We start from the raw sequence: 27,412 nt of genomic DNA on the forward strand, positions 1-27,412 counted from the left end.
TTAAAAATCCCCTATGGAACGGCCACCCTTAATTAGCTCTGCAATACATGCACAAAACCACAGGAACCCAACATGACTTCAACATTTTTTAAAAGTATAAATAAAACCAGGGATCAGGCACTTGTTTGGCAGTGAACTTACCAAGCATTCCTGAAGAAGGTGGATTTGGCTGAATATCTTCAGGCGAGTTCTCCTGAAGGATGTCCCAGAGTTGCCACTGCATGTGCGGATTCAGGATATAAAAAGGTTGCTCAGGGTGCTTTTTCCGATAATGCTTGAAGCTTTCAAAAAAATTGTAATCTGGTTTTTGATACCACTGAAATTCAAAATACAAGAAAATAAATTGCAAATATTAGTGAATGCCAATAAAACTCTCTCACGAGTGGCCTTAGGCAGATATGTTGTCCATAAAGTTTTGCCCGAAACAAATCAGACCAGTATTGGCAAAACAGTGGAAGTGAAGGTAGCCTTTCAGAGGCTGGAACATTTAATTTTTTGGATTATAACTCCCATAATCCCTCATCTGCCTGGAGGATACTGAGTGTTGTAGTACCAAGAAACAACTTCTCAACATTCTACATCTTCTTGTGAGGACTGTTGATTCCTGCTGACCTGAAACAGACATGGCTGCAGCCTGCAGTTGTTTTAGACTAGGGTGTGTGTGTAAGACTCAGACAAATCCTAATTCTAGATCTGAACTGGGCAAATCCAGACAAATTTATCTGAAGTGCAGCAAAAGTCCTTCTGAAAGTCCATGAGCAGGTGGAAATCCAGAGGGACATAGATAATGTGTCTATAAAAATGGAAACATTCCCCTGGAGCTCTCCAAAGCAAGAAAACAGCAGAATGGAGAGAGAGGAGGGTGTGTGTCATTTTATGACTGATAGTCCTAGCTTCCAATAAGGCAGCAAATTTATCAGTCCTTTCTTTTTTTTATTTGGGGGAACATATAGAAGGAAATTATTAGAGGCTATTCCTATATTTCAGGAAACAAGCAGAAGGGATTTATTAGAGGCTATTCCTATATACGTCTCCATTGAATTGCATGGGTCCAAGCAGCAGAGTTTTGGTTATACATGGATTTTCCCCCAATTAATAAATAAATATTTCAATAAATAAATTGTGGTCCAAGAGACGTGGGCTGAAACAGGTTGGTCTTGGACTTTTTGCTAGTGTTGTGGTGGCCCCCAGTCCAGTGGCAGCGTCCTGGGAGCTCCCTGTGCCAGGGTGGGTGCTGGGACATGCCAAGAGGTTGATACGCGAGTCGGGGGAAGTCACAGGGAACTCATCTGTTCAATCTCTCCTCTCTCTGTGTGTATATCAACTGTTTACACTATAATTACTGTAGTTTTTTGGGGGGGCATAAGAATTATACAAGGATCTTGAACTACATGGGTGTTATGTGCCCCTAACCCCAGGATTGTTGAAGGGAGAAGTGTATTACTACTAAATTATGTAGCAACAGAGACTTGGCACCCAGCAGGCAATGTTTATGGTGATTTAGTAACTTAAGGGAATTTACCCGCAAGAGTTTTACGGTGTACACTTTCACACATTTTCTTAAAAGCCTTTCATTTCCCCACTTCTCCAAGGAAGTAGCACTTCATGTTTCTAGGTATGGAATGATTTAACACTTGAATTAAATGTTCAAGTGTTGAAACTGCTATGTTTAGCAGTTTTAATGATATCTTGCTTCAAAGTCAACAAAGGTAGAACCATTGAGCTTCCAGACCGCTGTTGTGGTCATTATTCAAGGTGCACATCCAGATGCTCCCACAAGATGAGGGGAAGCAGAGACAGAGGGGGCGTTTTCAGTGGTGTTACTGTAAAATGTTTCAGTTAGAAAGCCCGAATGGTACCTACGTTGTGGTCTTTTTGGTTTCAGGTGAAGTCCCTTCTATTTTCTGATGCATTTTAGGGACAATTTTTAAAGTACTTCTACATTTCAGCACTCTTGCTCAGTATACTTATTGTCCTATTCTAGCCTCATATATAAAACATTTTGTCAACTCATGCCTAAGTCAATTTGGTTGGACTTTGAGAATTCATTTTATGCTACTACTAAAACCTGGGAAACACAAACAAAACCTATTTATTCATGAGCAGCTCTGTAGTATTTCTGAAGGAAGAAATACAGAGGTGTGTAATATTTAGAGTTCTCATATCCTATTATGAAAAGTTTCTCAGGTTTAATACATACGTGGCAGACAGGTACAGCTTTATTTTTTTCATGTTGAGAACAGCTGTACTATTGAACGTGGCTTGAGGAAACTGCATTTTAGTTTCCTTTTGAATTAAATGCTCAAATCACATATTTGGAATAAATGGAAATAGAAGTTTTAATAAATTGGAAGAAACTGAAGCTAATAGATTTCTCTTTTCCTATACAGACTGAAATGGATGAGATATTATAATAATAAGAAAAAATGTGTGACTTGGGGAAATATCCTTCAAACTGTGCCTTTTCAGGACCAGCATTATCTCTCTGATGCATCTTCATGCACTTATTTTAAAAATTCATACAGCTCAAACTTACTTCGTGGATATTTGAGTGGTATGGTGCTGGGTCCCATACGATTAAGGTTCCAAAATTATACTGTGGATCTGAAGCAAATTTCTGTTCTTCAACAGTAATGAGCTGGGAATAATAAAAGAGATAGCAATTAATGGATTTTACCTCATTTGAAATCAGAGAGATTATGGCAGTGGTCCCCAACCTTGGGCCTCCAGATGTTCTTGGACTTCAACTCCCAGAAATCCTGGCCAGCAGAGGTGGGGGTGAAGGCTTCTGGGAGTTGTAGTCCAAGAACATCTGGACCACGGTTGGGGACCACTGCTCTACGGCATCACTGGATACTACCAAGTGTGGAGAAGACTACAAGTCTCCTAATTATAGACACCAAAATTATCAAAGAGTATATTTTCTTTCAGTTCTTCCTCAATATTAAAAAAGTACAATTATAGGGGGTGAAGGAGCTACTAGGATAATGCTGTAGTGCTTACTTGGGCTGAAAGTTAAGCTAACAAGAAGGCTGACCACTATATTTTGAGTGAAGAGAACTGGAAAAGAACTGATCTGAGGTCTGAACGTCCTTGCTTTGTGGGATACAGCTGTAATTACCACCAAAGACATTTTACCCCACCTTCTCTTTCAGGAATTTTCATCATTTTGGAAACCTAGGAATCCATAGATATCAATGGGGGGAAACAACATCTGTTAGACAAATTAAGGTAAGAGAAAAATGTAAAAATTCACCATATAAGACAGTCAATAGCAATATAACCCCATAGACTCAGTGTACCAAGCGGACCAGCTTCTGATCAGTTTTCAGTTAGAACAGTAAGGAAGCTACACATACTCACAGAGGAAACAAAATTTATGCCTAGCCAGACAAAAACAAAACATGAGAACATGGTGGCACCTGGAGGATTAATGTCTATATTCCAATTTCAGCTTCTATGAATTAGTCCACATTGTCAGACATATTAGACTGGACTAATAGTAAGGTACATGTGTAGGTAGACAGGCAGGGACAGGGAGAGCCAATGAAATTTGCTGACACAAGTAATTTACCTACCATATATAAGCAGTTTGTGTGCTTCCCAAAATTTTCCCGTGAAATAGGAACTGAGATGAGAGCAAAGGCTCACTTTGTCTTCTTCGCTGCAATCCACTTACCCAGAAGTAAGCCAGATTGATGGCTCAATCAATAGTACTCCTGAATGGACATGCCTAAACATGCATTAACTAACTTTTTAAGGTAATTTTCTGTTTAAGGTGTGAAGTGTTCTGCACATGCTCACAGAAAAAAATGAAGAGGATTTTGAAGATAAAGAGAATTTTTTTGTACAATGGCTGAGTACAAAATGCCTTGGGCCATATATTACAGTCTGTGTTGCATGCAAACCCAACATAAACCCCACAATAAATCAACTTTGGAAAGAGTGTCTGTGAATAGGAAATTAGCAGGGGAGGGTTGCATTATTGTTCTTTTATTGGCTGGCCACCTTGTGTCCTGAATAATGAGCAAATAATTGGTGTAAAGTGCAAATAGAGCTGTTTGTATTTGGGAAACTGTTATGGCCTTACCAGAGGACTTCACCAGGCTCAAAATCCTCCAGTCCAGAATATAGTTGGGAGCTTATTAATCCTGAAAACCCTGAACTCACAGGAATAGAGGAGACTGAACTACATGAACAAAACCTCCACTGTAACTTATGCTGAGATGTTACATCCGAATTTCACTCCTGGTTCAGGGCAATTTTCAATGTGTGGTAACTCTGTTACACCTCAGTGTTGCAGAACCTGAGAGTTCCTCGTGAAACTTATGCCATTGCTCCATGAGAATGTTAGTACTTGTGCTAACTTAACTTCCTTGGAATAATTTCACTGCAACTCACTATTTTTGATTTTTGGTATGCCAGTGCAGAATAATATTGGAAATGTTTCAGGTCACAATTTATACAAGATGGCTATGAGGTCTTAGTTAGCATTCTCCATGAACCACAACAGCACTTATGGAGATGCTCCCCCAGAACCATCTGCAATACACAATGTTTTGCAGCATAAATACCCATGTTATTTAGCAGACATGTCAATAGGGAACAAGTATCCTTGCTTGCTTGTTTGCTTGCTTTCTAGTATGACAATGAGCAAAAGACAAAGTCTTGTGACACAGCAGGAGCATAGGTTGATGTAGGGTACTTTTAAGTGGCAAGGGGGTTGTCCTGTTCACCTTCCAGAGTTTCTGCATATTGCAGACAAAGGGCAGTTTCTCATGAACTTTCTTGAGCAAATGTGCTTATCCGTTAACTCAACTGCCTCATTAATATCCTGTCCACAGATACATCTGGCTATTTTTAGCTGAGCAGTCAGCACCAGTACTACAGCAGTTTCAGATGCCTGCTCCGGGGGGGGGGGCTTTCTGCTCTTCATCAGCTGCCACTTAACTGCTACCAGGTTTACTCATCCTGTTCAGTTATGCTGCTCCTAATGAACTGCATGTTTTATAGGCTACTCCATTGCTTATGCTTTGACCGCCCTGCTAATTCCCGCTTAACTGCCTCCGTGATCCGTTCTGTATACACTAGCACACTCTGATTAATGAATATTGCAGTATTTCCATAGGGTAGCCTGCTTCAGCATGATCAACTAATTTTCACTTCAGTCTTAATTTAAAGCTCTCTTTCTGTCCTTCTAACAGTTGTGATTTATTCCTGTTGCCGCCGCCTTTGAGTCTGTAAAGGAATACTGGAAGGGTCATTTCCCAGAGGGAGGATTTCAGAGCTGTAAATATGAAGTGCCTATGGATGGATTAGTTTTCAGCTGCTCTGTTCCCACCGGGGTATGTGGTTTTCAGCAAAGGGCTTCACCTATTCCTGCTTCTACAATCAATCAAGTTGGCTGATGGGGCCAGCTGCAGGGGGTACGGAGGCTCCTGGGCAGCACATATCCAGACTGGATAGAGAGTAGAGAGGGCAGAAATGTAATGAAGCATTTATTCATATCTGCAAATTTCCTGCATAGAACATGGACCCTTTCTTCGGCCAAATGGAGATTCTGACATCTTCCTTGCCAAAGGCTGATCTAAGGACTTACATAATGTTCCAAGTTAAAGGTATTCCATGTGAGCAGATGCATAAAATCATTATAATCATGACATTCAATAAGTGTTAAAGTAATCTGAAAGTGAATATTTGCCTTCATGTCCTTTCTGAAAACTTGGAGGTAATTGCAATTCTGATGGGACTGCATTCTAAAAACTCAGAGCAAGGCGGGAGAAAGCCCTCTTCAGAATGCCATATCAAGCAGCAGTCCGCCAGTTATGAAACACTCAAGAGGCCTATCCTGAAGATCTTAATATCAGACAGGTTTGTTATGAGACAGAGATTCCCTTAGACAGCCAAGCCCAAGTGGATTTAGAATACCTCTCAGAGCAGGTCTTCATAACAGAAGTACAGTGGTGCCCTGCTTGATGATTACCTCGTTAGATGAGGAAATAGCTTAATGATGAGTATTTTGCAATCGCTATAGCGATCACAAAATGATGTTTTAATAGGAAAAAATTGCTTGACGATGATCAGTTCCCTGCTTCGGGAACCAATTTTTCGCTTTACGACGATCAGAAAACAGCTGATCATCGGGTTTCAAAATGGCTCCCCGCTGTGTTCAGGAAGGCTTTTTTGCTTTACAGGCACCAGAAAATGGCCGCCCTATGGAAGATCTTCACTGGACACTGAAGTATTTCACCCTTTGGAATGCATTGAACCGGTTTTCAATGCATTTCAATGGGTTTTTTACTTTTGCTTGACGACGATTTCGTTCTACAGAGATTTTGTTGGAACGGATTATCCTCGTCAAGTGAGGCACCACTGTAATATGTACCCAATGCTGTCTACCAGTCAGCAACTTAGTTGCCACATTTTGCACCAACTGAAACTATTGGATGCTCTTCCAAAGTAGAGCCATGCAATGCAAATTGTAGTCATCAACTTGTTGATGAACACACCATGACTGGATTCATCTATCTATTCATTACCTTTCCGTTTTGCTGTAGAGCTTTTTCTGCTGTAGCACCCCAAATGTGGAATGCCCTCCCCTTGGAGGCTCCATTAGCACTGATACTGGCAGCATTTCAGCCCTAAATCAAGACATGTTTATTTATTCAAGCCTTTGGGGGTTCACAATTGTGGCATGTACAGGTTTTTTTGTGCTATGTTTTAAATGTTTTTAATGTTTGAGTGTTTTCATTTGATTTTGTTTAATTATAAATTGTTTTAAATATATTGCATTTTAAATTTGTTTTACATGTTTTTGTAACCCACTCTGAGATCCTATGAGATTTACTGGCTGGCTATAAATGATTAAATAAAATTAAAAAATACGGATTAAAGACATCACAAAATGAGAGCATTTGTTTATTTAGTTTTATTTATCTGTGTTGTAGTGCATGGTTGTACAGATTCCATCCAGAGCAGTGTACAAGTTCATAGTTTAACCATTTCCAACTAGTTCTGGGCACATGAAGTTAGGGAAGTTAGACAAAGGATGTTCACAATCTGCCTTTATATCTGTGCTTTCCAAAGGCTCTCTCTATCTCTCTTTTTTTTTTGTGCAGCAAATAAATCAAAAATTAAATTTAAAAGCCTGCACAAATTCTACTCCAATTCCAGCTGTTTTTGATGACTGCTCTTAATTCTATACATAACTTCCTGGGAGTAAGTCCTGTTGAATACAGTGCATTATATCCAAGGAAACAGGCATAGGATCCTGTTTCATTCCTCAGTCAAGATTTTCTTGAAAGCAACATTGTAGTAAACTCTCAGAAAGCTTAGGACTGTGCAGCTGGAGTCTACATCGTGGTCTGAATGAATGCTGGAGCTACCGGGCCATAGAATAATGGTGGTATGTTAAAGGTAAGAGAAAGGGCTCTGCCCCCATCTGTGGTTTAGGGTTCCTGACAATTTCTGGAACATAAAAATGCTGTACTACAGCTGCTTTTGTAAGGGACGTGGTGGCGCTGTGGGCTAAACCGCAGAAGCCTGTGCTGCAGGGTCAGAAGATCCGGCAGTCGTAAGATCGAATCCACGCAACGGAATGAGCACCCATCGCTTGTCTCAGCTCCCGCCAACCTAGCGGTTCGAAAGCATGCAAATGCAAGTAGATAAATAGGGACCACCTCGGTGGGAAGGTAAACAGCGTTCCGTGTCTAAATCACACTGGCCATGTGACCACGGAAAGATTGTCTTCGGACAAACGCTGGCTCTATGGCTTGAAGAGCAGGATGAGCGCCGCCCCCTAGAGTCGGACACTGACTGGACAAAAATTGTCAAGGGGAACCTTTACCTTTACCTTTACAGCTGCTTCTCTCATGGTACACAGATAGCATGAGAATACTTTTTTTAAGGTAACCATGTTGATACAGGAGAAGAACATAAAATCCACAAGTGTATAATATTTTCATCATATCTAATAACATTTACAAAATATTAAATCAATTCTGATTCCCTTCCAGCATTTTTAATGTAAAAAATATGGAGAAGTCTATACTTCTAGACATGTTCTGTGACTATGTAGCTGCACAAGGTGGCAGGACACGTTATCCTATTAACCACATATTTGCTGTGTAATATCATCTGGCCCCTCTCCCAGGAGGCAAAGTAAAGATTTGAACTCCTGGCTCTGCAGCCAGATGCTCCAACCCACTGAGTGATGCCAATTAAAACTCCACAAGTGTGTGTGCAAACATTTGAGATCTTGAGAACTCTTCTTTAGACTAACTAATATAAAATGCAAAGGTGTGGTTTAGGGCCTCGATACTTGGCGGAACGCCTACTCCCACCAAGTTCTACCCGGGTCACACGGGCGAGCCAGGAGGTGAGGCTGAGGAGCCTAACCCCGAGGGAGGCCCGGAAAGAGAAAACAAGAAATAGGGCCTTCTCGGCGGTGGCTCCTCGCCTGTGGAATAACTTACCTCCTGACATTCGCGGAGCTCCCTCGCTGGGCACTTTCAAGAATCTATTAAAGACCTGGATGTTTCGGCAGGCCTTCTCATAAGACTATTTTTTGATTTTCTTATCTCTTTATTGTCTTTTTTCTTTTATCTGTTTTTGTATTTGTTGTGTATTCTTATTGTATTTTAACGTTGTTGTAAGCCGCCTAGAGTAGTCTTCGCGACTAGATAGGCGGGATATAAATAAAATAAATAAATACATAAATAAATAAATAAATAAGGAAATCCAAAAATTTGACTGGAAGTTCTACCCATGAGGTCTGCAGCTAATCTGATAGGGAGACTGGGAAGATATCATTTTTTGAAAAATAAACATGTGTACCAGCCTAAAATCTCAGTAAAATAAAAGATTCACATATAATCTGAATCAGACAGAGATAAAGTAAAAGCCAAATCTAGTTACTTGAGGTCAAACTGGATGTTTAAAAATTTTGCATTTAGAATGTCAGGGTGCTTTTAATGAGATAATATAGGCTGAGAGGAGTAGAAGATGTAATATGTAATAAAAATGTAGCACCACAGAATATGCTTTCTCAAAACTTTGGTCCATTGTATAGCATGGAATCATAGATTTTAAAACAGGTTCCACAATAAACATGTGAAATGTGTCTATATCCCAGGAGGCTCAGAATATCTTGAAGAGAGGCGGCAAGTCATGAAGAATTACTAAGATAAATGAATGAAGGCCAGGAACACATAAAATACAAGAATCAAGAACACTTTGGTCCCATCATGAGAAATGAAGACAGATGATAATTGAACTAAATGGGAAAAGAAGTACAGACAAGAGAAGAATATGCGAGTATTTGCTGAAAAAACATTAGAAACTGCTTTGGATGTAGCACAACATCACTCAGTGACCTTACATCCACCATAAGGCTGGCCATGTTGACATCCAATGTCTGGTAGAAGGGGAATGAGAAGAAGATTCAGGTGATTATTCACTGGGACACCACTGCACTGATGGTCCTGCAGTTCGGTTGGTTGTTATGGCTGGTTGAAAGGAAGAAGAGCTCATATTGTAGAGCCAGGGGCCAGGAGTTCAAATCAGCCAGAAAGAAGGGGGTCACCTGAAATCACTTGGAGTTTATGTAGCTGATGGGACTACATGCCCTACCTACCATCTGTGCAATGTGCATCTAGGCAAGCTGCAGAATCCCAGTGCCACCCCCACAAGAGTTGATGTAAGTTAGAAATGACTGGACAGCACATAATAATAATGTTTGTGAAACATATGTTCATGAAGCAGTAATGTTCATCGGAAATATGTGAGGTGTATTGCAAGAAGTATCTGATAAGACTCAACTGAAATGCTTTCATAGCTGGGGCTGCTATATTTAGGGGGGAAAGCTAAAGAATTATTTTAAAAAGGAGGTCTCTAGAGCTTAGAGGCAACATTGTTTTCCCTTCTGGCAGTGCTTTTCAAATACAAGTGGTGCCTTGAATAGCGAGGTTAATGCGGTTCTGTAAAAAAAAAATCAATGTGGTTTCCCATTGAAATGCATTGAAAGCCGGCTAATCCGTTCCAATTGGAACGAATTGCCGTCGTTAATGGAAAATCTCCATAGGAAACCTCGCTATTCAAAACACGGTTCCCCCCACTGAAATGCATTGAACCCTATTCAATGCATCTCAAGGGGGGGGGGAAATCAACCACAAATTAACAAAGAGTCAGAACAAGGTCAAATTGGGTTAACACAGGGTTTATTAACTGCACTTTATGATCTCAAACATTTCAAACAGAAAACCCCTTTAAAAGTAGCCAACACGAAGAGCGGTTCCTCCATTGAAATGCATTGAAACCTATTCAATGCATCTCAAGGGGGGAAAAATCAACCACAAATTAACAAAGAGTCAGAACAAGGTCAAATTGGGTTAACAAAGGGTTTATTAACTGCACTTTATGATCTCAAACATTTCAAACAGAAAACCCCTTTAAAAGTAGCCAACACGAAGAGCGGTTCCTCCATTGAAATGCATTGAAACCATTGAAGATTGCTATCCGATAATCGCCCATAGGAAAAATCGCTAATCAAGGCTTTAAAATGCCCCGAAAACCACATTGCTATTTGGTTTTTTCGTTAATAGAGGCACTCGCTATTCGAGGCACCACTGTAATCTACCATATACTTCTCACAGTTGAAAGGTACTTTGAATGAGCTGTTATGCCGTATTGAAGGCAGGCCTTTAGGCTCAGATTCTGTTGCTCTATTTTTGGGCAAAGGCAACACAAAGCATCTGACATTAGCAGTTCTTCTGCTTTTTGGTGCTGTGCTTGCTTCCAACTTTCGTGGCACAGAAGAAACTGCATAACAAAGTGAGCTGGAGGATACCTTAATTAACACCCACAAAATGCATCCTCTTCTATTGCTCTTTAGCATTGCTGCAGAATTTTGAATTTCTGGTAAAAGTCCTTTTGCTATGCAGTAGAAGGATGTACACAAAGAAGAATAGCTACAAGTTCCCTAGACAGTCCACATCTTTACAGACTGAGTAACTTATTCTAAGACATTTGTAGTAGAAAGAGTAAAAAAAACATTTCCTTACCTAGAGTTGGCTGAAATTACAGACTTAGGTATGCTGCTTTCTTTCTACGTACATACTTGGATACCAACTGAATAGATCAACAGCAAGCAACTAATCAAACTCAGGAAAATGAAGGGGAAGAGACACTCAGCAGAGAGGCAGGAAATCAAAGGCTGGGACAATTAGTGTTGGATGGTCAATAATCTCAGCCCAGCAAAGTCTGTCCATCACAGAGTTACAGATAGAATGTGAAGTTGCAAATAAAAATCCAAAAAGCATTGCATCTACTCATCAAACTCACCTGAGAATTAACAAGGCGTATTGTTGTTTCCTCTCCTACATCAACCTGAAACCCTCTGGTCGGGGCCCCATTGAACCGCAATACTGCATCATGGCTGTCTAAAAATAGGCAAGAGGAAATATACATTAAAGGCATAGGATAGAACAAAACACCTCTAAGTGCACACAAACACAAAATTGAATCTGAGCTCCAGAAACCAACAGTTGTTCCTTGAGAATAAGGCAGTAATCTTATGACAAACAAACTCAAAAGACAAGACTGTGTGATATCTTTATTAGACCACTAAAATCTCGTACACAAAGGTTAGCTTTTGATTCCACAAAAGTCTTCCTCAGGCTAGACATGCCAGGGCTACGAGTGGAGTTGGATCCTACAGTTCCAATGTCTTTGAGGAAAATGAGTCTTAGCCAAAAAAAAAAAAAAACCCTACATGTTTTTAACACATACACATGTGAACAGTACTGCTTATAAGAGAAGCAGTAGAACTGATCATAGTCATTTTTATTCTGGTACCTGATGCCACCTGCATTGGAAAAAGGGGCATCATAAAGTAGAGGAGGGCAAGTAGGACCTTGGCACAGGGTATCAAAATTTAGAGAGCACTAAATTTAGAGGTGTGTTGGTTGGAGAGTGTCAGGAAAATAAACTGTAACATCTCCCGGTGCCATTCCCAGGGGTGGTGTATACTCTTCCACCACTTGAGAAAGAATTGAAGGGCCATTCCAAGCCTTCACATTTCTCTACTCTGCTATGCCTCTTCCTTGAAGAAGAGGAAAGCTGTGCTTTCAAAGAAAGAATGGAGGGCACCATGTCCATGCTCTGTCCCCTCCAACAACGGTAAAGGCCGGCACTGCTGTAGTGCACACATCTTGCTTCACATGCCCAAGAAGGATAAGATTATGTAGTACTAACAGCATTGTGGGGCAGCTGTGCGCCACAAAGAAAGAGGGGAAAGAGCATCAGGGAAAGTAGGTGGACGAGGAAGGTGCTTTCCCTGGTGCCAAAATAGCTATCTACCAGGGATGGGGATTTGAGTCATGGGACAGGCTGTCAAGTCAGACTTGTCACATCGGTGACTCAGATTTGACTTCAGGTTGTTGTTTTCAGTGACTCAGACTCAACTCACAACTCAGAACCCACCCACCCCTCCCTTTTTCTGGGGGGAAAAGCTTGTTTTTTAACAGGGACTTGGGGTTGGGGCTTGGAACTTGGTACCAACGACTTGGACTTGAGACGTGAACCCAAAGACTTGCCAACATCCTTGCTAACTACAGCTGTGTCTGGCCCTGTTTTGGGGAGAGATGAGGGGAAAATGCACTGATGCTGGACTTGATGTGTATTATATTGTTTCAGTTCTCTCCTACAGTTTGCTGGCACCAGAAATCTCCACTGGAATCCGTATTTAACAGGCCCGTCATTGAATGTAACCATTATAATAGCACACTGGAAGTTCAAAACAACACACACACATATTGTTCATTCGTTTACTTAAAACATTTCTTACCTCCCATCTGAAGAAAATTCATGCCAGTCTCCAAAAATATAAACAAAATAATTGCACAGATGTAGTTTTAGAAGTAGTAGCCATATTAGTTTGTGATAGTCTCGCAGATGTATAACATACAAATACAATATAATACTTTCTTGTGACAACTCAATAAGACTGTTATCATGATAGTTCCCTGGATTCACTTGTTTCTGTTTGTCCTCATGTATGGAGGAAAATTGGAAAGAACCACTTGCATTTTAAACTAAATGCAATCCAGTGTGTAAGCCAAACTCTAAAGTACGGTAAGTCATAATTATGTGTTTTTTTAAAGCACAATTTGACTTGTTCCAAGAAAAATATAACTACAGTTGTGTTCAGATGTCACAACAAACTGTTTAAATTAAAAAGTGGAAATGAAAATGTTTGAATTTGTAGATATGTCAGAATAGGAGAGGAAAGATGGGGAATATGTGGTCAGAAGAGGCCAATCTTGCTTCCACCATGATAAACCATCCTTACCACAACCGCTGAATGCAGCTATAACTTAGGAGACATCTAAAATCAATCAGCATTAAAGGAGGTGGAGAGAATGAAAAAAAAAACATGCAATACATTCAAAATGGATTACCTTTTTCTTGATTACCTTTTTCTTGCCTATAACACTGAAAGCCCCAAAGTCAAAGATTTTAATCTTATTTTGTTGCTTCTATTGTAACAGAAGAATAATGCAAACCTATTTCAGGTCCCAAATGGGATGACCTCATGGATCCCGCTGAGGACACAACTGCACACCGGCCCAGATGCATGGTGATGTTTTCCTTGGGCAAGTATGCCTCCCATTCTGATGTATTGAAGGGGCTCTCTGCTGCAGTTATCATCCCAAAGTCTAGACGACTGCGGAGCTGGCACAGGATTTCTTCAGAACTGAGTTTAGTAGTATATTTTGGTCCAGTGTACTTGACATGGTATTTGTTCATTTGTAGGTAGTTTTTCCTTGCCTTTTGCAGTCGAGGGTTGAGGCTTTGAGATGAGCTATTCTTGTTCCATACTTTGATAGCACTGGGTAATTCCTTAGGCTTTGCAGTTAACTTACTGCCTGCTACTGCTGTAGAGGTATTAAGGCGTAGTGTTTTGGCAGACAAAGAGAGTTTCTTTGTGACATTGATAGGTGCATCCTGGGCCAGTCCTTGTTTGAGGGTGCCCCATCTCCACATCTTCACCAGTATGTGACTGGGCTGGCTTTCTGATTTTAGAGAAAAATAAAGTCCTTTCCGTGTTTCCTTCCACAAACAAATAGTCAGAACCAGAATAAATGCCAGGAGGATGTAAATGCATTTTCTAAGCAAGTTGACATGAACCATAATGTATGATGCATCAGGTTGGGGAAATCAACTCCAGACTGGAAGTTGGACCTGAAGAGAAACCCATGCATATGTTATGAGCAATATATTAAATCAATTATATTTACACATTAAAGCTTGAGGCAGGGGAAGCATATGTATTTGAAATAAAGCCCATCAAAGTGTTGGTTTAGACCCTTTAGATGTAGACCTAGCTTTGTGGAAGACACTTTTCCAATAGTGACACATCTAAGGACCAGTATTAACACATGCCTTAAAGAGGGGTAGACTGATCCATATGTTATCAACACATCCTATTTTGATAGTATGTTATGTTGGAGAGATCATGTATCTCTCCTACAGCAAAACTTCTGAGTCCTCCACTTACCTGTGCATCTTAGAGCTAGAGTGTGTGCTATTGCTTAGTACAGTATAATAAATATACAGTATCCTTGCTGCAGCCATCAATGCTGTCCCCTGACTGAGAAAGATTCTGCATCTGCATCAGCCACCTCTTATGGGATGCCATTACTATGTTGCTGAAGGAGGAAGACTCAGGAGGAAGATTATTCCACTTTGACAGCAGCTATTTCTTAGGAGGTACCACTGGTGTATTGCTGTTGTTTATTCATTCCTATGATAAATTCAGTCATCTTTTTTGTTTCTACAAATAGGTTGTTTATACATTTGCCCATATCTAAGGGCTACATCTGTCCTTGACCCCCAAGCCCACACCATTTAATCAATGATGATGCCAATCAGGATGATTAGGTCCCAAGTGGTCAATCATAAGATGGGGGGGTATAGCTGCCCATACTGCACTCTCCTTACCATAGGTAGACCTGCACTGGCCACCATCCAAACTGGTCATATCAGGTTTTGGAAGAAAGTACTCCCCAGACCTAAATAAGGTGTGTGGGGGGGAAATGGACTGAACTGGCTAATTTTTTAATGGGGCTTGAGAGGGCTTTAAGGCCAATGTGCTGCTCCTTGCACACTGCTGATCCAGCTAGACAGAACAGCTATCTAATTCTGGCCTTGCTGGTTAGTGTGTCTAAGAAATGTACTTAAAACATACACACATAGAAATACACATGCCTTTTGCCTTACACTGTCTAGACTTTCTAGGGTCTCTAACTCAGGATTTTCCCATCACTTGCTATTTGATGGGGGTGGGGGAAGGGATTACAGCTAAGCTTCGTGGATACCAAACTATATATCCTGCTACTGAACTATGAGCTCCCTTTCATAATCTGGAAGTTCCAGTAATTGAAGTCAGCCTGAAACTAGGGTAAAGGAATTGTGAGTAGCTCACTTACCAGATATTTAGTTAATTCACCTATTAAATTAGCTTTTTATATGCATCTAATGAAAAACATAAAGCCGGGGGTACAGGGAGAGGTTCATGGTGAAGTAGGAAAAACATGGAAAGGAAGAGATAGAAGGGGCATTTGCTGGAGGGTGACTGACTCTGTTTTCTTGGATAAGATCACATAAAGATGGGTATACACTGGGAGGCATATCAACAGCTATGGAACTGTTCGTTTGGGCACAGGCACAACTTTGGGAAAGTGACCTTTTGGACTACAGCTCCAGAATCCAACACACACAGCCCCCAGAATCCTAACACTGGGAGTTGCAGTCCAGGAAACCATTTTTCCCAGTGCTGGGAAGCATGGAGAGATCAGCAACTGCCTCTTCAGTAGCTCTTTCTTTTTCATACTAGTCCCAGAAAGATAAAAGGGGAAGTGTAGCCTATTTTGACCTTAAACAGGAAGAAAGCAACTCCACCTCTTCTGTTTCTGCAAAAACTGGGTTGGGAAATTCAAGGACTATGGGCTCATGAATGAGGTAGAAATTAGAAAATCTTCAGAGGTAGCCATATTAATTTGACCCAGCAAAACAAAGGAGAGTAGGGTGGACACCTTGAAAAGTAAGAGTTATTTTAATATGGCCTTCTGTGGATTCCAGTCTACTTCTTCAGATGTGTGGAGCACCATATTCAGGTCTCTAAATTATGCTTAATCTACATTGTTGTGGTGACAGCCAGTGATATGCAGTGAATACAGTATCACACTAGAACTTGGGAGATCTAGATTCAGAGGTGGCAGTGTTTATTTCGGCACAATGCAAAATTTAAAGGGAAGAAATTTGATAAGAGGAAGAGAGGAGTCAGAATGAGAGGATGTAGAAAAATGTAAATGATCTTTGCTCTGGTTTTAAAATGCTCAGTGCATTTCAGCACTCTGCCTTCTTCAGGAGCAAGGAACTTCATTAGCTCATTTGGTTTGTGCCAGCTCTGTATACTTGTAGTAGAATACCAGCTGGTACAGACCAAATGAGCTAACGAAGTTTCAATTCTAAAACCTTGCTCCTAAAGAAGACCATGTCCCAAAATACGCTGATCATTTTAAAATCAGAATAAAAAACTACTTACATTTTTCTACAGCATGAGGCCTAGTCTCTCATTCTGATTTCTGATACCATTGGATGTACCACTTCCTTGTGTTTCTGCTTTGGGGAGAGGGAACACCAAAGGACAAATTGTCATGGCACCTTATAAAACTAACTGATATATTTCAGTGCAAGCTTTAATGAATAAAAATCCATTACCTTAGACACAAGGGGTTGGTTAGCATAAGGATCAGCATAACAAATAAAGTTGTTAAGGGAACACAAGTCTGTGAGATGGTTGGGCTTTTAACTGCCTTTGAATCACAGGGTTTTGCTTTCAAGGAAAGTTAATTCCAAAAAATTATCTTAAAGTCAGACGTCTGGATTCAATGGTGGCACAACCCCTGGGGAAGTCCTGGTTGTGGAAACAATTGTATAATTTCTATACATGCACAAGGAAGCATTCGGGATCTCCTTGCTCAAGAAGTTCTTACTGCTGCATAGAGATCAAGCAGCAGAATTGGCCCATTGACATGCTAGTTGGTGCTCTGCCCCCTGCCTCAAGTTGCTGTTGGATACTGTAAGTGCTTTACAAGCCAGCAGGACGCCTCCTCTTTCTCCAGGCCCAGATCCCACATAACAGTGATACAGCTGGAAGGAGACTTTTTTTTTTGATCAGCCTCAAGTTGCATTTAATCTCAGCCAAAGTCTTTATCTGAATGTGGGGGAGGACACATAAAAACACGGTTATAAAAATTAGCTTATCACCAAGCTATTGTTCTTACTCTAACCTTTGTTTATTGACTAGATTTTCCTAGTTCAACTCTCTTTCTTTTAAAATTTCCTTTGAAATTCCTTTGTTGCACAACAGCCCCTTGGGTGATCAGTGACAGAATGTCCTGGGAAACTGGAGTGACCAGACACTGGTTTTTTTTTTTTTTGGCCAGAATAAATGTAGGAACAAGGTTGATCTGGGATTAGTATCCATTCCTTATGTCATGTTCGCTTCCACTTATTCTTTGTACTGTCTTCCCTATGTAGAATGCAAATGGGGAGTGTTGGAATTGGATACCATAGGTTACGGTAGGAGAAGAACTAGTAAATAAATAACTTATGCTGTGTGTGACAGTTAAAACCTATAATGTAAAAAGACTGTACAAAATGGACACTAAGCCCAGATATTAATCCTCTTCCTACATTTATTCTATCAACACCATTTCATTGCTATGTAGTTCCAAACCTTGGGTCCCAGATGTTTGTGGACTAAAACTCTCAGAAGCCTTCACCACCAGCTCTGCTGAATAGGATTTCCGGGAGCTGCAATCCAAGAACATAGAATCATTGAGTTGGAGGGGGCCTATAAGACCATTGAGTCCAACTTCCCTGCTCAGCGCAAGAATCAAAGCAGATCTGACAGATAGCTGTCTAATTTTCTCTTGAATGCCTCCAGTGTTGGAGTGCTCATCACCTCCCAAGGCAATTGGTTCCATTGTTGTACTGCTCTAATAGTTAAGACGTTTTTCCTAATATTCAGTCTAAATCTGTTTTCCTGTAGCTTGAGCCCATTATTACATACATGGCTTGCACTGTGATTGAGAACGGATCCTGCCCCCCTCTGTATTACCTTTCAAGTATGTCAAAAGTGCTATCCCCCACCCTCAGTCTTCCTCTCTCAAGGCTAAACATGCCCAGTTATTTCAGTCTTTCCTCATAGGGCCGTGATAATCCTTGTTGCCCTCCTCTGAATTTGCTCCAGTTTGCTGGCATTCTCCTTAAAGTGTGGTATCCAGAACTGGACACAGTACTCTAGATGAAGCCTAACCAGTGCCAAATAGAGAAGGACTAGTGCCTCATGGGATTTGGAGACTGTACTTCTGTTGATGTATCCTAAAATAACATTTGCCTTTTTTTTTTTGCAGCCCCCTCTCAGGACCCAAGGTTGGGAATCACTGCTGTAATAGCATTTCCAGAATGAATGTAGGAACAGGGTTGTTATTGGGGCGTAGTATCCATCTTGTGTGGTCTTTTGTGGGTCAGTAGTCATTTAAGATTGTGGAAAGGAAGCCCTTTGACAGGCACATGAAGCAAAAGCCACTGAGGCCGAACTTTCCCTCAGCAGGAATATTTATCTCATTGCCCAGGCATATGAACATCCTTTTGCCTCTAACAAATCCTGCTCCAGTCTCTCTCAGACAGGCATCTCTGCCAAAAAAATAAAAATAAAATAAAAATGGCAGGTCAGTCTTCATTTCCTGTGTGGTGATGCATTTGAATGAGACAAAGAGTATGTGGTATGGATTACTAATGGAACATTTCAGAACAGCAACATGTGAGCTGTAGAAGGGCAGCTTCTACTTAAACTGGTCTGCCTTAAAAAATCCAAATCACAGAATTCTAATCAATTAATTAGTTTAAATAGATATGTAACACTTCAGTTCTACTTTGGTACTTGGGAAAAGCTACAGCTTACTGGCAGAACATTTTTTTTAATTTACAGAAGGTTTCTAATTAACTACTTTGGTTTTTCCACGTAGAACCAGAGAGACTCCTGTCTGAAATTCAAGGGAAGATTTCAGGTTTCACCAATAGGTATAGTTGGCTGGATGTTTCAGTGGGTTAGGTTATCTAGTTGTGGAGCCAGAGTTTGGGAGTTCAATCCACTACTGTGCTTCCTGGAAGTAGAGTCAGTCTATATAGCCTTGTACAAGCTGTACAGTCCCAGGATACCCCTGAAGAAGGCAACAGTAAAGCACTTCAGAATATTCTGTACCTAGAAAACCTCAGAAAGGATTAACGTAAGTCAATTTATAATAAACACTATTATAACCAACAAAACTGAGCTTCCTACATTCCTACAGATAAACAACCATCAGGTCTACTTCAAATCAAGAGTAAGACGAAGTCGTCAAGCCCTTGAAGTTCAGGAACTGTGGGTAAGTCTCTCCTTCAAATACGATATCTAAAGAAGATGAACGTGGGTCATCTCCATATTCTCTATTGGCACTCTTCTTAAAGAGCCACACCCATTAGGTGTGAAACCATACACAATCATGCATCTTCTTAACACATAAAAAGTGACAGAGATCATTATCTCAATTCCCACATTTTTAAAGACAACACCAACATTTTTTTAAAAAAAGCACAACACAGTCTTCTTTGAAGTCACGGTGTGACATGGAAATTCTTGCTCTGTTCTGTTTTTAAAATTAGTATTATTATTTTTTCCTTCTCATTACAACTGCTAGAGGCAGATGTCATTACAAATCAAAACAGAGCTGAAGCTGCCTGGCTGATTCATTTCCTGTGCTTGCCTTGGATCGTAACTGCCATTTAAAAAATTGAATCTATTTATGCAAACTTATGGAAAAGGTGATTTCATAAAGCACAGAGACAGTCTGAAGGTAACTGCACACCAGCGTCAGTGAGATCATAGGAAATCTCAACAGATCTGGAACTGGGAGAGACAGTGTTCCTAACAGGCTTATTAAACAGCTGGCAGAGCTGAGCTATTTTCCTTCAGGGCCTGGCTTCCCCAGGGATCCCTCAGAAGCTACTTAGGCACAAATGCACCTTACACAAACAGGACAGAAGAGCAGGCACATGCTAACTGCCCCAGGTCATCTTATATGAAAAACCACATTATTTAACCCAAAGGGCTTGTGTGGCACATAAAGAGAAATACAGTGGTGCCTCGAATAGCGATGTTACATCGCTACTGGATTTCATCCCTATTCGAAATGCGGTTTCCCATTGAAATGCATTGAAAGCCAGCTAATCCATTCCAATACGAATTGCTGTCGTTAATGGAAAATCTCGATAGGAAACCTCGCTATTCAAAACGCAAATGCATTGAAACCTATTCAATGCATCTCAAGGGGGGGGGAATTCAACAACAAATTAAAAAAGAGTCAGAACACAGTCAAATTGGGTTAACAAAGGTTTTATTAAGTGCACTTTACGATTTCAAACATTTCAAACCCTAAACCTTAACTTTAAAACATTTTAAAAATAGCGAACACAACACGAGGCTGTTTAAATAGCAAACAGTGAGCCAGCCAGCGAGGGAGCAACGAAGGAGGAGGAAGCCAGCCAGCCAGCCCAGAAGGAGGGTCGCAGCCGCCTACCTGCCCGTCCCTGCCTGCCGGGGGGGGGCGCCCGGTGGGTCCCTTTGTTCTTCTCCTCCCTCAACCCCCAGCGCTGCCAGGAGGAGCCGGAGGAGGCCCGGCTGGGCCGCCGGGAGATGGGTGGCTGCCACTGTCCCGGGAGGAGCGAGCCGGCCGAAGTGCTGCTGCCCCCCCGGCTGCTCGCCGCCGGCCCAGGGATGAGCGCCTGCCCTCGCCACCCCGTGCCGGCAGGAAGCAGCCACCGCATGAGCAGCGGGAGGAGCCGTGCCGCCGCCGCCCTCGCCCATGCCCTGGTGGACCCAGTGGGCTTCGCCAAGGCGTAGTGCGCCCAGTTCACGGGCTCGGAGCCGCCGCAGATGGTGCTGCGCTCAGTGGGCGAGATCAAGGCAGAGCTGGAGTTGGCTGTCAACAAGGAGCGCTTCCGCGTGATCTACCTGCGGACGCTGCTGGCCAGGGAGAAGAGCTACGACTGTCAGTGCTGGGGCTTCAAGCATGCCTCTCGCGGGCCCGAGGAGGAGGAGGAGGAGGAGGAAGAGGAAGAGGAGGACGGAGAGGAGGCTCAGTATTGGGACCAGGACGCCCCTGGTGCAGCCGCCGCCGCCTCCTCGGAGGAAGAGGAGGAGGTGGAGCGGGAAACGGGGAGCCAGGCACACGGCCACACCAGGGCCCTTTCCCTTCTCCTCCCGCCGCCGCCTGGCGACAGGCCTCCCCAGCACCACCAGCACCGGGGCCCCGTCCGCCTGCCCTCCGCAAGCTCTCGGCCCACAGCGACTGCTCCGAGGCCGGCAGCCCTCAGCCCCAGGGGGCCGGTGAGCGCAAGAACATTTAAAAAATACTGTAGCGAACACGAGGCTGTTTAAACCATCGCTAATCGAAAATCGCCCATAGGAACCATTGCTAATCAAAGCGCAAAAATGCCCCGAAAAACTAATCACTATTCGATTTTATCGCTATTTGAAGCGCTCACTATTCGAGGCACCACTGTAGTTATATAACTACTTATATTGTTGAAAATTTTAGTACACTAGAACAGAGTCCCAGTTGTTGTTGTTGTGTGTCATCAAGTCGGAACCAACTTATTGTTTGAATTTAGTAACCTTTGTATCCTACCTTTAAGAGATTTTTTTGCTAGGTTACAGTGGGCTACAGTGACTGCCTTGGCCACTCACTCACTCACTAAATTAATTAAGTGCTCTGTCAGCCAAGTAGTCAGTATGAAGCTTATTAACCACTTAAGCTCTGTTCGTATAACCAGTCATTATTTTTTCCACAATGTGCTGCTTTTAATCTATCCAGAATTGTGGGTAAATCAAACTTTTTATTCTTTCTCTTACTGGTGTTTCTGAGTGAGTTATTGAGACAGGAACTACCAGTTACAGAGAACAAACACTGAGGGGTGGTATGCTGCGGGAAGATATGAAGCTAATTCTGCTCTGTAGGTCTCCTAATGTATTTCCACTTTGTAGTTAGAGGTTTTAAACCTAACAGTTTCCACACTTTGCAAATACTTACTAATACTAATAAGTATTTCTAAATAGTGAGATATTTAACTAATGAGCAGACCAGTTCCACACCGTCAGTGGGTTCACATGGCGGAGTGAGGATTTGAACCCACACCTCCTGAGACTTATTCCATCACTCTACCCTCTGTTTCCCACTTCTCACTAGAGCCCTGGTTGACAACAGACAAAATGGAGGAGTCTTTCCTGAAGAAATGAGAAACAAGCCATTGACCCTTATTTTAAAATGTACATAAATGTACATCTCCTCTATGCAAAACACACTGTGGAAGAGACAAGAACACCAACAAATTAAAGCTAAGTGCTTTGCATGCAGGTCAAGCTAGGAAGCCAAGTATTTTAACTGTAATATTTATTCACATATGTCATTTAGAAACTAGTTTCCCGCATTGTCATATGGTTTTATTCTGTTTCATTCTGTATAAGCTTTCAAAGGCTGTAGCCCACTTCATCAGATGGAAGATTTAATAGGATACTACACTTGATCTTAGCCAAAAGGCTGAGAAGTGATTTAATAGGGCTGTGATTTATAAAGGCTCATGACCAACAAACTGTATTAATGTTAAGGGTGTCATAAGAGTCTTTATTGCTTTGTTAGGACTATTACAATCATGGTTAACTTAGGAGATTGTTTCAAGTTTATTTAGAAAGCTGTTTTTAAAAGCTTTCAAAACTCAGTATCATATACTTTACCTTCATTTGTAAATTGGCTTTTAAAGATAGCTTCAGCCAGTGTTCTGTTTACCTCACAGTACTTTTAAAGAAACATGATGCCTCAATGGCAGTGGTGGACAACTTCTAGAGGTTTAGGGGCTGAACCACCATAACCCCTCTTACACCTTACCCCAGGTTTTTAAAATTAAAAACCCACTCATGTTTTTGACATGAATTTTTTAATAAAATTAATAATGTGGGGGGAGATGAGGTTGTTGAAGGGCTCAAAGCATGACACAATTGCCTCCATATCAGAAGACACAACTGTCTGAACAACAACAAAAACTTCATTTAGAGCGTGGTAGAGCATGCTGAGTAAACTAGGAATTCTGGAGAGCCTTCTTTGCATCCCTGAGGTCACACATAGCTTTCAGAGTACATTTTCTGCACCCTTGCTATAAGGCAAAGAAGGGGAAGAATTAGGTTTACGAGTTCTGCTTTTGTATTTCCTCACCAGTGAGGCTCACCAAGCAGCCATTTGTGAACAAGAGCCTTTGAACACATGCTTGTCTGAGGATTTTCTCCCTCGGTACCAAATATGGATCCTGTGCACACTTCCTTTCATAACACAAACATGGTCCTACCTTCCTCCATTTTCATAGATTTCATCAAACTAATCCCAATCTACTTTCTTTTTCTTCTATACATGGTATAGAATTGACACTATCCTGCCTTGACTGTCAGACCATGTATTTTTTTAAAAAACAAGCACAATGTACCAGCTGATGGTACTTGAATCTCTGCATGATTTTCAGCAGCTTTCCTATAAACGGAGAAATATTATTGATATCCAACCACCAAAATAAAATAACATTTTAATGAAAACTGTGGACATCCTACTGATGAACCACCCGCACTTCAACAAGATGAACAAGAAATATACTTAAAACAGCCTAATTAGTAATGCAGAAATAGTTCTCTGTATAATAAAACAAATGGAGTATGAGTTATGTCTCTGAGGGATTAACAAGTAAGAAATCTCCATAGACACCATGTGTCACATCACTAAGCATGTAAAAGGGCCTACAGAAATTTCTTAATGTTCAACAATTTGGTCTAAAAGCTACACAGTTTGCACAACAATGAAACAAGATTTCTACTAGTATCTTACAACCTTATAGGGCTGAAACCTAATTACTAGAGAGAATGTGTCCTCAAGCCACATTTGCTAAGCTGTTGACAGATTTGTTACCTGCTTTGATGAATACTGCTCTATGTTAACTGTTTTAGGGTTGCTCCATTGGATCATCATTGATGCCTGAAGTACCAAGATCTTTCGCAAAGTGTAAAAGCCACACCTGCAAAACAGAAAAAAATCCATTTATTAGGGGAAGAAACCAACATCAGCAAAGATGATATCATGCTTGGTGCAGTAACATATCTGAGCCATAAACTGAAGAACTCAAGGGTTAATTCAACCCAGGCTTTTATAACTGACCTGTCTCAAACATAGAATTAGGTGGGGAAGCCAGATAATGTTGTATTCCACTTATATCCTTTCTGCATTTCCCCTTTTCCATCTCCTTTTCGCAGCATAAAACCCCAATTGTACAATATGTTTTTACTAGTATTACAGAGACCAATCCCTCTAGAATACCTTCCCCCAAGCTGATGCAATGAGATGCGTCTGACAACAATTCCCATCACCCCAACAGCTCTCATTACCCCATTGGCCATGCTGGTTGAACATGAGAGGAACTGTCGTCCCGCACAGTTGGGGAAAACTTGATCTGGAAGCACTATAGATGTCTGGCAGTTGGGCTTCCTCACCCAATTACACATGAAGAGAAACATACTTGTAATAATGCAAACACTCTTTGATAGCTCTGAAGACTTCAGAATCAATTGCAAATAATTGTTAATCACTTCATGCAAATAAATAAATAAATAAATTTACAAATGTATTTATGGAAACATTTAAAAGGGATTGACATGCCAAAAAGATAGAAAGAGCCAAGCAATCAAATGTCACTGAAATCAAACTAAAAACAGTATGACTGCAATGCAACTATTCCGAGCACTCTGCCAACTGTATGTAAAGGAGCATCACATGCTTGACAAGCAATTATTTCTTACAATTTAGACAGGGTGCCAATAATTTTGGCCAGTGCATTTTTTTGGGTTTCTGTGTGGGACTGTAAAAGATTTGACTTTTCTTCTTTGTTTTTGTGGTGTTCCAACACAAACCAACGAAATGAATGTGTGACTACCAAAACATTTGCAACTGCAACAATGTTCTAAGAGAACGGTTGCATTTACTGACAGAATTGCAAGTGTGCCAATATTTTTGGCCATGATTGTGTATTCAAATAGACTTCTAAAACCTGCATTTCCTTAAAGTCAGGAAAGATGGAGCCATCAGGTTTGTTAGGGAGAAAGCAATTTAGTAGGGTGAGGGCTACCAGAGACTGAATTCGACACTGCAGATTGAAGAGAGACTAAACATAGCCTGTTCTCAAACCTTAAAAAGAAAAGAAAAAGAAAAAAAATGAGCCCAGTGAGATCATTGGGACTTCAAATTAGTTAAGGTATGACTAAGTCTTGATCCAGCCCACTGACTTAAGAAGAGACATATTGGATCTAGCCCAACATTCTGTTTCCACAGTGGCCAATAAGATGCTATAGGAAACGTCCAAAGAAGACATGAATCAAAAACACCACCCTCCTTATTTATGTTCCCTAGCAACAGAGTTATACCATCTCAGATATCTGAGATAACACCATACTTGGAAAGTTATTTTTAAGATGCAATTTGTTAAGGTTAAGGAAGTCTATGTCTTGCCTGAAAAGGGGGTGCCTCACTTCAAAATTATGGGCTCAGGCACCCTTTTACTCACAGTAGCCCTAAAACTAACTTGTTACCATTTCACTCAATGTGTTAAAAGTTGCTCTTTTTAATTTACTATTTCTCAAAAATAACTAAAATTACTTTAAACTACTTCAAGAAGTTGTGAAAGTTACAAGCTACTGGCCTCTAATACAAATCAGATTCTTTATCCATCTATGTTACTGTCACCTCTACAGTGAAAGAACACAAGACAAACCAACACAAGTCTGTATGTGATATTCCTTCACCACAATTCAGTGAGTACATTCCCTCTGTATAAAAGTATCTAGAAAGTGACAACTACATTGCAAAACGAGCAAAGTTATGCCTGATTAAATGATTATCATAATCTGTTACACATTCTTAATTAGAAAACAAACATTTATTATATGCAACTAGTTATTTGTAACTTCTATCTTCTAGGCTCAGTAACAGCCTTCCATGAACATGTTTAATCCCCTTTTCATACCATCCACATACGTAACAACCACTACATCTTGTGGCAGTGAATTTCACAGTTTCATAATGTGTTATAAGAAAAAGTACTCAATTTTATCTGTCCTAATTTTATATGTTTTAAAGTAGATTTTAATCTATTTCTTAAGAATTTATATATATTATATATCACACATTCTGGCCAGAAAGGTGATTAATGCATAATAACAACATTTCTTGCTTTGCAAACATAATCCAAACCAATGTTTTTAGTCTAGTAACTTTTTTTCTTTTTTACCCAACACATTATATTGGTTTGGATACAAAATATGTTCTAGGACAAGTTCTTTGTTTGTCCCAGCTCTTTCTTTGTTTGTAAAAATAATAATCATTAACAACCATGTGTCATCATATTGAGGCTAATTTGAGGTGACCCTTTCCAGATTTTTCAGGTATAGAGTACTCAGAAGTAGTTTACTGTTCTCTTCTTCTGTGGGCACCAAGGGACAATGTGGTTGCCCATTGCCATAAGGCACACTGGGGAATTGAACTCCTATGACTCTGGCAAGTGGCAGAAACCTGGGAATGTTATTTATAAGTGCCAATGTCATCAAAGCCTTGCATTTTAGATCTGGCTCTGTGTAAACTCTACAACCAAACACAACTCTGGGAGATTAGAATGTCCCAATCTGGTGCACAAGAATTAAACAGCTCCAGGATTTAGAAATTAAGCACAGTGTATAATATTGCAACATAAACCAGTAAGCAAGACCTCTAAATAAAACTAGCTATGCTGCAATCAGATATTAAATGGCAAAGGCCTGTTGGGATTAAAATGTTTTTCAGTTGCCACTGAAAAGAGAGGAGAGAGAGGGCCAGCCTTGCCTCGTGGTGGGAGGGCATCCCATAACCTGGAGACTATCATGGAGAAAGCACACTCTTGGCAAACATACCTTTAAAGGTGACGGAACTGAAAGATGAGTATTCCTAAATTATCTCAAGATCTGAGGTGGGTTATATGGGGAGATTTAGTCCTTCAAGGGTTTTATAGGTCATAGCCTGCCCTGCACTTTGAATTGGGCTCTGAAAATTAGACCAACAGCCAGTGAAGCTGCTATAACAAAGGGCTTATAAACTCCCTGTCACCAGATCTAATCAACAGTTTGATTGCAACATTTTACGCCAGATGAGGTTTCAGAACACAACATGTAATCTCAAATGGATAAAGC

At 40.8% G+C, this 27,412-nt stretch overlaps 1 protein-coding gene and 1 non-coding gene across 13 annotated transcripts in view; both read right to left on the reverse strand.

The window, feature by feature from the left end:
- ST6GAL1 (ST6 beta-galactoside alpha-2,6-sialyltransferase 1) overlaps window positions 1-27,412 on the reverse strand; it is a 92,753-nt gene that overhangs the window by 21,693 nt on the left and 43,648 nt on the right. For 10 of the 12 annotated variants that reach the window (XR_013543020.1, XR_002302174.3, XM_072995921.2 and 7 more), the window contains exons 2-6: window positions 24,114-24,219; window positions 13,563-14,241; window positions 11,341-11,438; window positions 2,537-2,638; window positions 142-316 (exon numbers count right to left, since the gene is read on the reverse strand). Coding sequence is in view for 10 of the 12 variants with exons in the window: in XM_072995921.2 (XP_072852022.2) it covers window positions 142-316; window positions 2,537-2,638; window positions 11,341-11,438; window positions 13,563-14,190 (1,003 nt within the window). In the remaining 2 variants the exon portion in view is untranslated. Of the gene's footprint in view, window positions 1-141; window positions 317-2,536; window positions 2,639-11,340; window positions 11,439-13,562; window positions 14,242-16,606; window positions 17,775-17,803; window positions 17,881-24,113; window positions 24,220-27,412 lie in introns of those variants that run through there. The other 2 variants (XM_072995922.2, XM_078389241.1) reach the window with 2 other exon arrangements.
- On the reverse strand, window positions 22,530-22,718 carry LOC140706236 (U2 spliceosomal RNA). The gene has a single exon (XR_012085884.1). It is a non-coding gene; the product is annotated as a U2 spliceosomal RNA (small nuclear RNA).

This window comes from Pogona vitticeps, chromosome 3 (genome assembly GCF_051106095.1).
Source record: "Pogona vitticeps strain Pit_001003342236 chromosome 3, PviZW2.1, whole genome shotgun sequence".
Classification (NCBI taxonomy): domain Eukaryota; kingdom Metazoa; phylum Chordata; class Lepidosauria; order Squamata; family Agamidae; genus Pogona; species Pogona vitticeps.